At 36.9% G+C, this 17,168-nt stretch overlaps 1 protein-coding gene across 7 annotated transcripts in view; it reads left to right on the plus strand.

The window, feature by feature from the left end:
- RYR3 (ryanodine receptor 3) overlaps nucleotides 1-17,168 on the plus strand; it is a 248,358-nt gene that overhangs the window by 46,926 nt on the left and 184,264 nt on the right. For all 7 annotated transcript variants that reach the window (XM_080395875.1, XM_080395881.1, XM_080395877.1 and 4 more), the window contains exon 2: nucleotides 15,457-15,576. In XM_080395875.1, coding sequence (XP_080252001.1) covers nucleotides 15,457-15,576 — 120 coding nt within the window. The remainder of the gene's footprint in view (nucleotides 1-15,456; nucleotides 15,577-17,168) is intronic.

Consider the following 17,168-nt stretch of genomic DNA (forward strand, 5'->3'; position numbering starts at 1 on the left):
TTGTAACTTTCTGAAATTAAAGAAATTTCTATATTTGAAATAGGATATCAAAAGTAAAACTTTCTTCTGTTTTATTATTTACAACTGTGTACTGCATTATATCTGCATCAGTAACCATTTGAAGTAATGGTGTTTATGGTGGTCTAGCACTAAAACTCCACTAGTGTTCTACACACCTTGGGTCATGTATTTTGATCATATGCAAAGATTTCACCTCACATGCTGTGAAGGCTTTAGCCTTTTCTGCTGTGCTATCAAGGAGTGCACCTGTTGTAGCCAGTTTTGAAAGGGCAGATTTTGAGCATTCTGTGAGGTCTTTCCTAACCATTTCCTTCCCCAGGTAGCATTAAAATCTTTACTGAAACTTCTTTCTTTCATTCTTAAAACAAGGTCTAAGTGGAGAATAAGGGCTGAAGGAGGGGACTGGTAGAGAAACAAAACCACAGAGAGATACAAACCTAGTGGATATTGGAAAATTGAGACAATGGAGAAAAAGACCAAAGCTCTTCAGCGATTAATTGATGGTCAGTTGAGAAACTATAGCCAGCACTTTGGAGAGGCCAATCTAGACTTTGTAACTGCCAAGAAGGCAAACAAAGATTGTGAATATTTAAGGGGGTCTGTAGGACTCTGAAAAACTTGGGAAGAGATGTTTAGGGGAAGGGAATTGGGGAAGAGCAATGTGATGCAAAGGAATAGACAGGAGGGGACAGGTTGTGTATAAACCATGTCCAGCCAGTATGCTTGCCTGACAGCCCTGTGCCTGATCACTGTTTATCTTCCTCTTAAATACTTTAACTATCTTTCATGTATTGTTGCTCTCTACCCTGTGCATGAGTGCTGTAAAGAATGAGTGCTAGCAAATGGGGAGACTAGCGAGAGTGAATTTGGGGCCAGTATCTGGAATCAGACCTCAGGTGAAGTGGCCCCTGTGTCTGTGGTGCTCGCAATTGGAGCAAGTAAGAGTATCTCCATCAGTAGCTAGAGGGGCCATGGATCTTAGGAGGACTGAGAGCTACTGAACGGACTGGGGTGGGTTAATTTAAGCCAGCAGCTGGAATCAGACTTTGGTGAAGGGACACTTGTGTCTGTACCAGCAACTGGAGCAAGCAAGGGTTTCAGTGTCAGCTGCTGGTGTGGGTCCATGGGTCATGGGTCCTTTGTGTCTTAGTCACCAGCTGTGGAGGTCTGAGGTGACTGAAATGAATTGGGGGTCCTGGCACGAGCAGCAGGAGTGGGAACTGTGGCTCATAGGACCTTATGAGCCTAAGTACTGTTGTCTGTCGGGGACTCGAGTTTATATTTTCCCCTAACCTGGGGTGCACGGGCACGCGTGTAATTTGCTTAGCAAACTCCTAACTGGACTAGCTGGAAAGTATGAGGCTGTATGAGACAGACACAGGGCCTGTGCTTGTAGTTGAGGGAACTGCAATTTTTTGTGTGTCTGTGAGTCCAGAGTTACACCAACAAAATTCAGTCCTGGTCCTGAAAATAAAATGATTTATTTTATGGTGGGGATGGTCAGACTCTGGAGCAGGTTGTCCAGAAAGATTGTGGAGTCTTTATCTCAGGAGATGTTCAAAACAAAATGACTGGATGTGGGCCTGAGCACCTTGCTGCTGTTGACTCAACTTAGAGCACAGGGGTAGAACGAGACACTCTCTAAAGGTCACTCCCAATTCAACATCATTTGATGTGTTTCTGTGTGGTTAAAATTTGTAAAGTGCAAAGGATGTGACTGTTAAATAGTACTAAAATTTTGTGAACTCTGCTGAAAACTTATCAAGGTTTGGCTCTTTAATTTGCTAGTGAATGTGATGACTGATTTTTGGTATAACAGATACTACAGATCTCGTAAGTGAACCCTATGCAGCAATTTGTAAGTAAGCAAGTGTTAACATCTTATCTAGGACAGAGGCATTGGGAAACACAGTGATAGTGACCTTTCTATAGAAATCAACTTAACTGCAAATTTAAGTGCACTTTCCTTTGGCAGCGTTCACCATTTAATTTATGAAATAACCCAGAGCAAGTTAACATATCTTTATTGTGCTTTGTAACACCAACTAGGTAGACACTGATAAATATTTCTCTTAATTTTATGGCAAATCATTTTGTTTCCATGAATTGTAGTTGTTTTCATTTGTAGAGCCAATCTGATGAGAGCATGGTTGATGTAAGACATCTGCGGCTGAATGTGTAGTTAGCTCACATATTTCCACTCAATTTGCTTGAGGGTACTGATTGATTTGCCACTTTTTCTGAACACTGCTACTGCTTGCAGATTTGTAGGTATCTCCTACTGCAGTAGCAATAACTAAGACATCTGTAAAATCACTATGCAGAGGAAACTGCCATGCAGCTGTTCGGTGGTTTGAATTTTTTATTTTTAAGGATATATATGATGGATATGATTCATTTATGCTCTTTCAATATCCTGTCCCTGCCAGTTCTCATCTAAACCTTGAGTATTTAACTTTATATAGTCTAGCTTGAGCAATATGTGTAAATACTTGACAAGGGATGGACAGCAGCTTGAATGTTCTTCAGTTTTTGCGTTTTATGTCTGTGCAATCTTTTCTACTTTATTCTGTCCTTTTTCATATATTTTGTATGAAGGCTGTTAAAATATCTGCTGTGTTTTTCAAATACTGTTTGATAGATTTCTGTGTGAATTTTCCATGCATCTGATGCCTTTTCTCTTTTAAAGAGTGACAGATGTGGGTGATTACTGAGTATACTGAGGTTTTTGTTTTAAAGAATTGCCAACTGTATCAGAGAGCTCACTTCTGAAATAAATTTTAAGCAAGTCATAATTCAGGATTGTAGCAGTTTAAAGTTTAAATATATATGATAGTAATTAATGGCTTTCAGAATTTTTTATTGAAATAGGAGTGTAATTCATCTTAGCAGATTTGTTTGAAAAGTTTTACTGATAGAAAACATGGTAAACTAACAAGGATGTGCATATATGTAGTGTAGTATCAGCATACTGGAGTATGGACTAAGAAATGGAAGATGTGGCTGGATTTCAAAGGCATTATACCCTTCATATTAAGCATATTTTAAAATAATTTGTAGGTGCTATAGTTCACTTCAAAAAGATTCTTTTAACTCTGCAGTTTAACATTGTAACATTGAGGAAGTTATGGTTGACAATGAATCACACGTATATTACCTCTAGGTCCACTGAATGGAATGTGCCATTGAAATGTATTAATTTCCTAGTAAATTTTAAAAGCTTTGCCCAGAATTTAATTTTTTTGGGGTAGGTAACATGTACATAATGCCACTATATATATGGTAGTATCATTCTGACATTCACTTAATAAGGATATTATCAGTGAAGTTTAATTAACTGTTTGGAGCACTGTGTGTAAAAGGTCTGTAATGTTCTCTACATACATTAATATATCCTTACATTAACTGACTATACTCATGTATGCCTGTACCTTAATACATCTGTATATTCACTAGTATAGAATAACCATAGGTATTGCAGTTCCTTTAGAATTGTTCCTCTGTATAATTTAGGATCTTTCCTGTGTACACGTAAACGTTTGAAGCAGATTCATACCTATTCTGTTCTTACTAACCCATGCAAACCTGGCAGCTCATTTGCTATATATTCACAGCCATATTTCAGTCTTGTCTATAAAAAGTCTGGGGAAGAAGCCTGGGATTTAGTTTAAATATCTGCTTTCATGATTGAAAACTCCTTTAAAATATCTCATTGTTTTTCCCTAGATATGAAATCGTTACAGCTAGCAAGGCAACCATCAAGTAATTCTAGAGGCTATGATCCCCCGTGTTTCTGTTTCAGGCTTATGTTGCTTCATTGATGTCATTCCATCTTTGGGTCCTTGGCAAAAGCTTTTTATACAGTGACATTCCATTTCATATGTCTTGGGTTTTTTTCTTGCTCCTGAAACCTGGATAAGTAGTATTTAACTATTTATTGGTTATTCACACTGACATTCCATCTCATATGTCTTGGTTTTTTTCTTGCTCCTAAAAACTAGACAAGTAGTATTTAACTATTTATTAGCTATTCACAGCTCGCTTTGGTTCTGAGACCTGGTACAAAGACCTGAGCCTTACAAACACTCTGTATGGGTTTAAATCCTACTACCCATTTTTCTTTTGTTCTGCTGCCTACACTTGACAAGGACAGGACTTAAATTCAGGTAACTGTGACACTGTAAAGTCTCCTCTCAGAATACTATTAAAAAAACCCCAACATTTAAAAAGGTTTCCCCTATCTGCATGTAGAAAGCAGCTAGCCTATAACTTCATATAGTGACTGCACAGATGTCTGCTGTTTCATCTTTTTGTAGAACCGTTTCTAATTTGTTTTGAGATCCTAAAATTTAAGACAGGTAAAAGTTTGTCCCATTATAGGTCCATAATTTTCAAAGCTGTACCCTAAGTATCCCTCTTGCCAACAGCTGGTATAGACAATGCATAAAACCTTGACTAGTATTTGGTGCTTTAAAAAGATCAATAGGATTTTTGCCTCAAAGTCAGTATTTAAGTTTCCTAGCAAAAACTGTTAGTCCAAAAGGGGAAATCTTACATTCTTTTACAAACTGTGATATTAAATAAACATCTGAGATATTTATAGTTCATAGTTTAGAGATAACAGTGATCTTATGTACAGAATACATGACTTAAAGAATATGCTAAATACTGTGCACGCCCATTCTCATTTGAAATAGATATGACCTAAATGTCTGCTGCTATTGGTATCTTTACTAATCTGGTAGTGGTCACACTAAGATTCCTAAAGGCTGACAGCTTCTATTTGGATTCCTTCTTGCTTTTAGGTGCCAGGTTTTTTTAATTGGTTCATCTGTAATAGAGACAAGACACTGGCTATTCCATTAATATTTCTGATCATCTGTTAAACAGTAAAATTTTAAAAGTTAAACCCTGCAGGCTGAGTTCTATTATGTGATTTTTTTCCTCATATTTTCAAACTCAGTTACTAGTGAACTGCTGAAATGAAAATAAATTTGTTGTTGTGGATGTCCTGTGTCCTATCCTTCTGTTGCTAACTGGTTGGTCTGCCAGTATATCACTTACACTGTGTGTAAAAGAAATGGGGAAAACAAAATATATGCAAATATATTTGAGGCTGGAGGGCTGGAACACCTCTCCTGTGAAGACAGGCTAAGAGTTGGGATTGTTCAGCCTGGAGAAGAGAAGGCTCTGGGCAGATTTTAGAGCAGCCTTCCCGTACCTAAAGGGTGGTCTATGTGAAAGCTGGAGAGGGACTTTTTACAAGGGTGTGTAGTGACAGGACAAGGGGTAATGGCTTTAAACTGAAGGCACATAGATTTAGATTAGCTGTTAGGAAGAAGTTCTTTACTATTGTAAAGAGGTTGGTGAGGCACAGGTTGCCCAGAGAAGCTGTGGATGCCCCATCCCTGAAGTGGTCAAGGCCACGTTGGATGGGGCTGTGAGCAACCTGGTCTGGTGAAAGGTGTCCTTGCCTGTGGCAGGGGGGCTGGAACCAGATAATCTTTAGAGTCCCTTCCAACCCAAACCATTCTATGATTTTAAGTATGTGCATATACAATAATGTTTCTTGCATCATTTCTCTCTCCAAAAGGATGTGCCTTTAAAGTGAACTATAATACCCTCCTTTCCTAATAAATCTTGTCATTTCAATTGCTCATATAATATTATGCCAGAAGTCACAAATGTCAGAGGTGCAAAGCATGCCAGTACTGACACCACAATTCATTGAATCATAGAATAGTTTAGGTCAGAAGGGACCTTTAAAGATCACAGTCCAACCCCATGACACAGGCAGGGACATGTTTCACTGGATCAAGTTGCTCAGAGCCCCGCCCAACCTGACTTTGAACAGTCCCAATGATGGGGGCATCCACAACTTCTCTGGACATGTTCCAGTGTCTTACCAACCTTATCTTAAGAAAATACTTCCTGGTGTCCAATCTAAATCTACCCTCTTTCAATTTAAAACTGTTACCTCTTATCCTGTCAGACCCTGATAAAACATCTCTCTCCATCTTTCTTATAAGCCCTCTTTAAGTATTGAAAGGCCCCAATAAGGTCTCTTAGGAACCTTCTCTTCTCCAGTCTGATAACCCCAACCTCTCAGCCTTTCTTGACAGGAGAGGTGTTCCAGCCTTCTGACCATTTCCATGGCCATCCTTGAGACCCACTCTACCAGGTCCACTCAGTAGGCAATGCACGATACACTTTTCTTAGCTGATTCCACTTCCTTGATCAGCACAGAATATATTTTGATGCTTTTAGTCAATCTGCCATTCTGAGAATTAATGTGTGTACTTAAAGTCACTTCATTTCTTAAAACAATACAGGACTCAGCCTGATAGGAGAGGACATACTTATCTTGCCACTAATTTGCATCAAGCTGGTCTGCATGGCTAATTCACCCCAACTCTGTTAAGAAGGCTTCTATTTATCCTGCCTTACAGTTTGAAATCACAGGAAGTGATTTTAAAGAGTATTTAGTACTCAGCTTTTATGACAGATAGTAAATAAATATTTTTGATGTTACATTTGATCTTAGTGTTTGGTGCGATTGTTCGTTTGTAGTCACTGCCTTGTGCTATCTCATTTCCATGAAGAACCGGTGAGGGGAGAGGTAGGGAAAGCTGTGATACAAAAGACAGCAAACTATGTAAATGTTTCAAAGCCAGTCTAAAACCTGGAAGTTGTATTGAAAAAAGCAGCAAAATCCTTTCCTTTCTGAAGCAATTCTTCATTTGGAAATATTAATTTTTGTGGAAAGGACTGACTACATTTTATTGCTGTCTAATGATATGCTTATTCTGTGTTGCTGATGACCTGATATAAGATATGGGAGTATGTTCCAGAGATGAGATTAGGCTTTGATCCAACCACTGCTGAAGGAGTAGACTGACAACGGAAACCCCAACTCTATTTTTAAAATCTTCTGAGAACTGTCAGATGGTGGTGTGTGAATATCCATCAAATAACTCTGCTGTCATCGTAAGGATCCATTTTGCAGCGAACTGGCTGTGTTCATTGGGAGAAATCCATATACTTACTGAGGGAAGAAAGGCCTTGGTATGTTACTACTGAACAAATAAAGGCTTTTAATTTTTAAAAAGATGTTAAAAACAACTGATAACATTTCATGGAAGTAAAGTAAATGAGCTGAGAATCTACCTCCTCTCCACCACCACTGATTTAAGATCTTCTCTGGATATTGGCTTCCTTCATTTGTTCGTGGTTTTTGTGATGATTTATAACATGACAGTTGTGTCTAAGTGCACTTTTGTTTTAGAAATTAACACATACTCCTTGCCAGAAGATTTATTTATAGACATTGAAAGCAAAGGAAAGCCTAAGATGATATATTCATGTGACTTCCTCCTAATTCAATTGCATGACTGATGCCTGTATTTTGGGACCAAAATATTTGTGTAGTATGCACTCATATGTGGAAGTCATAAAATAAACTTTATCATATTGCAGAAGAGCTGTACAAACTTTTTTAATTACAGGAATGAAAAACCTAACTTGAATCAGTTATGAACATTTCTTGGTTCATAAGCTTACTCTGACATCAAACTTTGGTGCTTGGATGCATGCTTTAGTAAACAATATCCTAATATTAATTTATGCAGTCAGTAAATTAGATTTTCTTGACAAATTGGATCTTCAATATTGTAAGAGGATTGTGTGGGGAAAAAAGTGCTCTCGAGATGTACAGCAGAGTCATGTCCTTTTTACAGAATGGCAGAATGCAACTTCTGTGAGACAAAATTGGGAGTTTTGTAAACAGGAAACATCTGCTTTACTGGCATGTATGTGAGACAAAACCCAATATAAATGTTTCATGTTTTGCAATGTAGAATTTTTTTTGTTTAAATTGGTAATCAATTTAATATATCTTGATAATTTGATTATCTTTCTTTGCAGTTTAGAGGTGGTTTTGATTTTTTTCCGTTATTGTTGATTATGTATTTTTTGATAAGCAGTTTGGATTTTTGCCCCTACCGCCTGGCAATATGACTAAAACTCTTACACACGGAAATACTGAATAAAATATGGCAGTATGAGTACCTGTTATAAAGCCTTTGAAGTTGAATAGAAATACAAAATTACCTGTAAGAACACTTAAATTAGGACAATTAAGTATGTCCAAACATAAGGTTAAAAAACAGTTATTCAAATTTCAGAACTTTTTAAATGTTCACACAGCTTCAGTAAGGATCATATGTATTACATATTGTTTCCTTGTTCTGTTTCTTTCTATTTTTATGAATAAGTAAGGGATTAAAGTTCATGTTACTTGAATTAATTTACTTAAAATAGTGTTTTGTTTTAGCAATACGAATGAGGCAGGAAAGGGTCAGCTAGTGACTGAGACAAGGAGGACACTTTACATTCATCTTCTTCATTATTTGTCTTATTTCATGTTCCGTTTTCCTGAGGAGTTACTTAGTGTTTTAATATTAATTGAACTGAGATTCCTTTATGTAGTTTGTCTCTTAATTTTCATAGGAAACAGAGTTCATACAAAATCTCTTTCTCCCCATCTTTTTTTACTGTACTGTCTTGAACTTGTAAATGTTTCTATTCAGTTTAAATTCGGCCTATATAAGCTGTATTAAGGCACAAAAAAGTGGCAACCCTGATTTAAAAGCTAGGTATCAGGTCAAGTGATATTATCGCTTCAAAACACAAACAACCCACCCCCAAGTACACACACACAAGAAGACAAATTTAGAGTAAACTTGGTCTTCCATTACTTGACAATGTATCTGTAAATCACATTGGAGTTTGGAAGTTTAGTATTCCTCTCTGAGGAGGAAAGAGGCAAGAGAAAAAAAGAAGAGACTTGACTTGTCAATGAACCAGAGGACTTATCTTCATTTTGACCTGAAGAAGGAAAGAGAATAGAAGAATATACAAAAGAATCTGTCCTGGAAGACATAATGAACTTTCTTTCCCTATGTACATTCTTAGATTATTTCCAAGGAGAAGGTTCAGATCACCTACTCCATTTCCAAGTGGGCAGACCTGCTCCTTAACATAACTGTTTCACTAACGTACCTTTTCCCATGTGCTTGGTAAAGGAAAGCTTCTTTTAGTAGCTAATCACCATTCAGTGAATCTCAGGATACCAGGGGCATCTGTAGTCTTTTTTGGAGACTGCTGATCAATGTGGAGTCATTGGTAAGGAAACACTGTACTTCATCAATATGTTGCATTTACAGTAACTACGGCTAAGTCTGTAAGCTTAGTTAGTAGGGTGTGGTTATTTTATTGTTTGTTTTGTGTGTCTGTTTTGGGTTTGGGTTTTGAGGCTTAAAAACCTTTTTTGAGGTTTGACTTGGTTTCCTGTTTTTTTTTTTTATGATTACTCAAAAAAAAGAAGATTATTTTAAGTTGATAAAAACTAGGCAAAGCAAAAAAATTCTATCGTACATTAGTTTTGTAACTATAATACACAATTGTTTTTCAAGTAATCTGCTCTTTCAGCAGAAACAATATCCAAAACTTCAATTAGTTGACTGTATACTGCATATCATTCATAATGTTACAATGCACAATGTTTTTGTTTATTAAGAATGGAATTTCCCTTTGCATAATAAATAAATATATAGATAAATAAACACAGCAGAGATTTTGTATATTTCCTCCAAGGAATTTTTTGTTGAGAGTCACACCTCAGGCAGATTTGGCAAAGGAAAAGTGATGTGACCTTGCAGTAAGATTTCTGATACAGACATATACTTTTCTTTGAATATAACTTCTGCATGGACATGGGGTACATAATTGCCAAGGTATTGTTATTAATTACAGGAAAATTACACAGTTTTCTTGGTACAGGAACCAAAACAAACTGAACTGCTTTTGCTAGATGGCAAGCAAATACATTGTTATTTTTCTGGATTGTAGCCTCAAAACCAAAACAATGAAGGTAAAATTTGATCAAAGAAGCCTTTCACTTTTATGAACTAATTAATCAGGAATCCTAAACAGTTAGGACTGTGTTGTCTTGGTAAATAATAAATTCAACAGCCGGAATTTTCCACATCCTTCATCTGAAGCAGAAAAGTAAAAAGCCATACCAGAACTGTTTTCTGTAGCAGTTTTATGGAAATTAATTTTTCACAATGTACAAGAGAGAAAGTATACAAATCTGGGTTTATCAAGTGTTGCAATAATAATTGCTGAAGTAAGAAATTCTAATAGAAATGTATGAGAATCTAGGTTTGAAAAGTTATGTTCTTTTCAAATGTGGAAGTAGTGGAAATTTTTCAAGTACCATTGTATGAATCTTCTGTTTTAGAATGAGTGGAATGATTGACTATTCATTAAGAAGTTGGAAGCTATGTAAATTATGGACTTTTTAATTTTAAAAAATGGATCATTTATTCAACAGAAACACATAAGTAACTAATTTTTTTTAATATACTAGTATTTAGGAAGTCTTGGTATATGCTTCATCAACTTGCTAACTTGAGTCATCTTTCTTCATTTTTCTTCTTTAAAGTAGCAACCCCAGGATATGTGTGTCAGAGTTTCATAGACGTTGCTAGCCTTATTTCAGAACATGCAAAATTCAACTATGGCAAAGTGAAAGTACTTTGACTACTCAATTTAATTCTATGCTTTTCACTGTTGTCTGGTCATTTAAGAGTTGCTCCCTGTGAAACACTATTTAGAAGTTCGAGGTCTAACCTACAATTTTTATTAAAGCTGGTGTATTATCCATGATGATGATATATACTGACTGTATCTGTTAAGCTATATGATCTTCCTTTTATATAATTATAAGGGCATTGTTCATATATTTTTTTAACAATTATTTCCTATATTCAAGTGAATTTGCCATATGGGTTCTAGAAGAAAAAAATCTGATCGCTTACATGAATTTAGCGTTTGTTGCTCTACTGATTTAAGAGTTTTACATAGTTTACAGTACCATACATGAGAATAGAATTAGACTCAATTTCTGTTTTCCCAACTTTTTAGGGTCATACTAAACCTTTTTGGAAGTATGTGTTATTTTTAGTCATAGTTATACCTTGTTAGATAGCCTTTTAGTATAGGTGAAATGTGCTGGGCAAAAAGTATATATTTTGCCTGACAGATCTTGAAATCTATAATCAGAAATGGAATTGCAAAAGAGGAAGTACAAAATATTTGCACGTGGATCAGCAAATGTTTTGTCACGGAATTTCTCTATAAACACCCATTGTTCTTCAATGTATATTGATTTTACTTTAATTGTGGTGTTGTATCTCATTCCCTGGTTGAAATGAAAGCTTGTCTTGATTTATTTTCCCGGTCTTTGTCTCGTTTTTTTCTTTTCAAAGAAAAGTCGCTATCAGATTAGGGCTGTTTTGCTGGGAGAACTACACTATGAGTAATAAATAAAGACTAAAAAAGGGCTTCTGTTATCCAGATTATTCAAACATCAGCATGCACAAAGTTTCAAAGTCAAAACTTTAGTTCTGTATGCATGTTTTATGATAAAGTAAATAAAATCAGGATGTATGTTCTCCAGAATTCAGCAGTGTGAAATCAGGGTCATTTCTGCTTTGTTAGCATCCTGACTGGCAGTACATTTGGTAGAGAAGCTAACTGTGAGATGTAGTGGTAATCTTTTTGAGAATATTTATTGTAATTTGATTTATAATACAGTTGTCAAATGTTGGTGGATAGAGAACATGAGCACCAATCAGGAAATAAAGCAGGAAATTTAGTGCCTCATTTCTTGTGTGCTCAAGTATTGTGGGAATAAAATCATAAATAAAACATATTCCAAATAAGCTAGGGAGAAGAGAGAATAATAAAGTATATTTCCTATTCTAATGTCTTCCTTCAGGTTCTGCAGTCTTTCTCATGAGACAAGATAAAAATGGTGATATGTAAATAAAATACATATGTAGAAAGGGGGGCCACATGAGTCAGGATCAACCCAGCATGAGGGTCTGTTGCAGAGTTAAGCTGTGGATACTCTATATTATAAATTACGTTCTAGCATACAGCAGCTATGAAAGATTATGTGTCAATTATGGGCTCTTGAAAAAACAGAGCTTTAAGAGATCACATGGCACATATATTCCCTTGCCAAAGAAAAGACTGACTATACCCATGCAACAGCATACCCACAGATGTTAACGTGAACTGTTTTTAAAAGACAGTTGATACAGGTTCTGCAACCTAACCGATTTTGGTGCCTTATTATCCTTATCAATGGGAAAGAAGGAATTTTTATTCTGATACCCAGTCTGAATCTTGCTGCAGTTTAAGTTTTATATTACCAGTTCTGTCTGTTACTCGTGGGAAACATAATATTATCTTCCATTTTGGAGCAGCCTCTTATGTAGTTTTAAACAGTGTTTATTATGGCCCTAATTAGTTGTGGGGTTTAAGTTATTTAGAGTCACTAATGTTGGAAGGGATCTCTGGAACAGGTTACTTATGACATTGTCAAGTTGGGTTTTGAGGTCTCCAAAGATGAATACTCCACAACAAATAAATGTGTTTGATGCTGCTTGTGGGGCAAGGGTGGGGGGTGAGGAAGAGAGAGGGAGAGGACGTAGGAAAAGGAGTAAGTAGGTAGAGCACTCATGGTAGGAAGTTATTAAGGGTAGGAAGTTATTACGGGTAGCAAGGATGTAAGCAAGCTGTGAAGCACTCTAGAAGGACCTTCTGAAATTAACTGCAGTAAAATGGTAGATGAAATTCAGGCTAAATGTGAAATTACAGACATGAGGGAAAAAAATAGCAATCCAGCTTTACGTTTAAAATGATTGGCTCAGACATGATAAGTCAGATCCTGGTATTATAATAGGATAACAACACCATAAAACTCATTTCTATTAGTGTCTTCAGGCCAGAAAAGCAATTTCAGACCTGAGCTGGAATGATGTTACTTCAGTGTATGCTATAATACTGAGTCATTTTAACAGCAAGTCATTGTCTTATTTGCAGATTATATAGATTCCACTAATTCCTTATGCTCAGGCCACCTGCACCTGAACTCTTTAAAACTCTGCTCCAAAACATTCTGAAATGCACTATTATTGCCACTTTTTAGACACTCTGTGTTGTTCATTCTATGTAGCAAATACATGGTTTGTTAAATGTTGTAGCACAAATGAAAGGATACATTGAAAATCTAGAGGAATAATGTAAAATATCGATGTTGGGTGCTGCCTACAGTCCTTACTTAAGACATCAGTATTCATGTTTTGTTGCACTGTTTAATGATTCATACTTTGTGACATCAGTGTAAATTCTAAAAAGAAATGCTTATTTTTTGAATTCTAGAAAAATATTAATTTCATTATGCTAGAAACTCTCACCCTTTTATGCATATGTATTTAAAGAGAGAATAGTGCATTTATTAGAGTAATTCTCATTTTAAGTGAGGTTTTATGTATGTTGTCTGAAGGCATAATTTTATTATCTAGAAAACGACAAATTACAATAGATACTATGGATATGCCTCTGTGGAATGATGAATACTTTAATGTAGTAGGGAGAATAAATATAGTTTCAGCTATGTAGAAGTAATTTAATGTAATCCATTGATAAGTGTAAACTAAGTGGCAAATTTCAATTTTGTTCTAAATCTTGATATTTATAAATCCATGTTTTAATATTTTATTCTTTTCAAATCTCCAATATATCTGTTCAAAGACTGATACAGGAACTGGATGATGAAAAATGTTTTAAATATCTTATGTTTATCTTATACATGTTCTGATTTCCCACCCCCCCACCCCCCCAAACAGATAAGCTTCTGATGCCAATTTTTAAGAATTCATGAACAGAGGGACATAGTAATGAGTGCTTAATTTTATTGGTTATATTTTGTAACTTATTAAATTGAAGTTTAAAAAACAGAAATGTTCTTACTAATGAGTTTGCAAGCTAAGAATTTCAGAGCACATTTTACAGAAATGGAAGCAGAGGCAGCTGGGGTAAAAAAGTTGGGGGTTTTGCAGCATTATTTAGCTAATTTTGTCTATCTTCTACTTGACTATACTTCCTAGAATTGTTTATAAAAATTTCTTGGATTCCCATTCGGTACTGTTAAAAATGCTAGATAAGGAAAACATTGTCTGTAACTGATGACTAGTCTGAAATACAATAGTTGTCCATTTTAGTAGTAGTAAGTAGGCATTGAAGTATAACCTAAAAGCCAGCCATATAACTTGCACACACTTGCAAAATCACAAAAGTGAAAAATCTGCTTTAGAATTCCCATTTTAAAGTGTGTGTCACTTAATTCCTTTGAAAATCACTTTGTCACTCCCAGCTTCAAGTGCCAGTAGCTGTGCTACTCTCATAGTATTGCAGTTGCATAAGGGGATTGGAAAAAGCAGTGCTGCTTTTAGAACATAATTGTTCAAGTGATCTCTTGAGTTCAGTACAGGCGGCTGTTGTGTATCTGCTTTGACAATAATAATTGACACCAGTATAATTTCATAGCTGGATGGGACACTGACATATCATATCGCTCTTGTTTAATCAGCTTCCACCCCCCTAAAAACTTCTAAGGCAGTGTCTTTTGGTGAACAGTTACACGCCTGCATAAAAAGAAGTTCTTCAGTGTGCTAGTCTGCAAGTTGTGTTTTTCTTGGTTAGTGGATAAGTTGTGGAAAATAAAATCATATTTAGTTCTGTTTATAGCTTTTTCACAGTGAAACACTAAAAATAATCTGTTTTGGCTTGCTGATATCAGCTTTAGTAGCACATGTTAAGAGGTGAATAATGGCTTGGCACTTCATAAGTAAGTGTGTCTTTGGCATTGTGGTATGTAACAAATTTTAAAAGAGCTTTTAGAATAATGAGAGTAAATAAACTAGGGCTGTTTCATGTAATTTTCCAGAGTGTTCTTATTCTTGTAATATGTCTTTTGAAGTGCAAGTGCTTGTGACTTATTTGAACTGTCACTTGAAAAATGCCTCTTGGATCTTTGGTTGTGCTTAGAGGTTTTTAAATTAAACAAGAGCTTAAAAGTTAAGATAGCGCATTAAGAGGACTTACTGTGCTAACAAAATAAATTTGTTTAAATTTAGGTCACTGTTGTTTACAAAATCACACTAACAGGTTTTCGTTGTAAACATCAGACATGTCTGAGTAAAACCAAGCTACAGCGTACTTAGAGGTTTTAATGGCACCATAGCAATCCACTGCTAAAGCAACAGGACACAATATTTGTGAAAGCCCTGGAGACAGTATGTAGTCATTGCCACTTTGATATAGTCTTGAATGTAAATCTATACATAAACATCTGTTCATGTACACATCAAAAGAATCTGTGTGTATGTACATGATATCAGTTATAGGCATAGAACCTGTTCATTTTAAACATTCCATGTTTCAGGATTTCTTAGCGTTATAATCTGTAGGCAACTTCCAGATATTTACTTTTTTTTCTCGTACTTTGTTTTGTGACAGGATGATGAAGTAGTACTTCAGTGTGTTGCCAGTATTCACAAAGAACAAAGGAAGTTTTGCTTGGCAGCTGAGGGACTTGGGAATCGCCTGTGCTTTTTGGAACCAACATCAGAAGCTAAAGTAAGAAGTCGATACTCTCAACTGGCCTGGCTGATCAATGAATGTTAACCCACTTATCCACAAATACATTTAATTACAGTTTCTTTTATGTGATGCTAAATGCACTTCCGTATGCTCTTCTTTCTGTGACTGGAACATGAGGTTTCTTACAGATTCTAAATATACTTTGAGGCATACCTGATAACAGTAAAAACCCACTATTCTTTAACTATCTAAAATAATTCCTGTAACTGAAATACTTTGTATCTTCAGGTCTCTAGACTGTTATTAAGGTTTAAGTTCACTGAAAAACTTATTCCTAATACTGCTGTAGACTCAAATACCTTGATATACTTGACAACTTTAGAAGGAATGTCACCTGTTAGTTACTAGCATTAAGTGTTGCTTCTAACTGTGTTGATTAATCAGAAAGTTGAGAGCGGGGGTTCATTCAATCCCCTCGTCCAGGTCATTTATAAAGATGTTAAACAGATCTGGCCCCAATACTGAGCCCTGGGGAACACCACTTGTGACTGGGTGCCAGTTGCGTGTATCTCCATTTAGTGCCACTCTTTGGGCTCAGCTGTCCAGCCAGCTCTTAACCCAGCGCAGAGTGCACCCATCCAGGCCATGAGCAGCCAGTGTCTCCAGGAGAATGCTGTGGGAATGTGTCAAAGGCTTTACTGATGTCCAGGTACACAACATGCACAGCCTTTCCCTAACCCACTAGGTGGGTCACCTTGTTGTAGAGGGAGATCAGGTTTGTTGAGCAGGACCTGTCTGTCATAAACCCACACTGGCTGGGCCTGATCCCATGGTTGTCCTGCATGTGCTGTTTGACAGTGCTCAGGCTGATCTGCTCCATAGCCTTCCCCAGCACTGAGGTCAGGCTGACAGGCCTGTAGCTCCCCAGATCCTCCTTTCCGCCCTTCTTGTAGATGGGTGTTACACTGGGTGACCTCCAGTCTGCTGGGACCTCCCCAGTTTGCCAGGACTGTTGATAAATGATGGAAAGTGGCTTGGCAAGCTCATCCGCCAGCTCCTTCAGTACCTTCGGTGGATCCCACCTGGCCCCAGAGACCTGTGTGTGTGTCTGAGTGGAGCAGCAGGTCCCCAACTGTTTCCTCCTGGCTGTGGGGACTTCATTCTGCTCCTCCTCATCCCTGCCTGCCAGTTCAGGGTCTGAGCACCCAGAGGGACCGGTCTTGCTATTAAAGGCTGAGGCAAAGAAAGCATTAAGTACCTCAGCCTTTTCCTCATCCTTTGTGGCAACATTCCCTGCCGCATCCAATGAAGTATGAAGATTATCCTTGGCCCTCCTTTTCTTTCTATTGGATTTGTAAAACACTTTTTGTGGTCTTTTACGGTACTGGCCAGCCCCAGTTCCAGCTGGGCTTTTGCTTCTCTAGTCTTCTCCCTGCTTAACCTCATGACATTCTCATAGTCCTCCAGCGTTGCCTGCCCCTTCTTCCAGAGGTTGTAAACTCTACTTTTTCCCTGCCGCGTTCCAGCCAAAACTCTCTGTTCATCCAGGCTCATCTCCTCCCCAGTGGCTCACCTTTCAGCACATGGAGCCAGCTTTCTCCTGCGCCTTCAAGACTTCCTTCTTGTAG

This window comes from Falco punctatus (genome assembly GCF_963210335.1).
Source record: "Falco punctatus genome assembly, chromosome: 7".
Lineage (NCBI taxonomy): Eukaryota > Metazoa > Chordata > Aves > Falconiformes > Falconidae > Falco > Falco punctatus.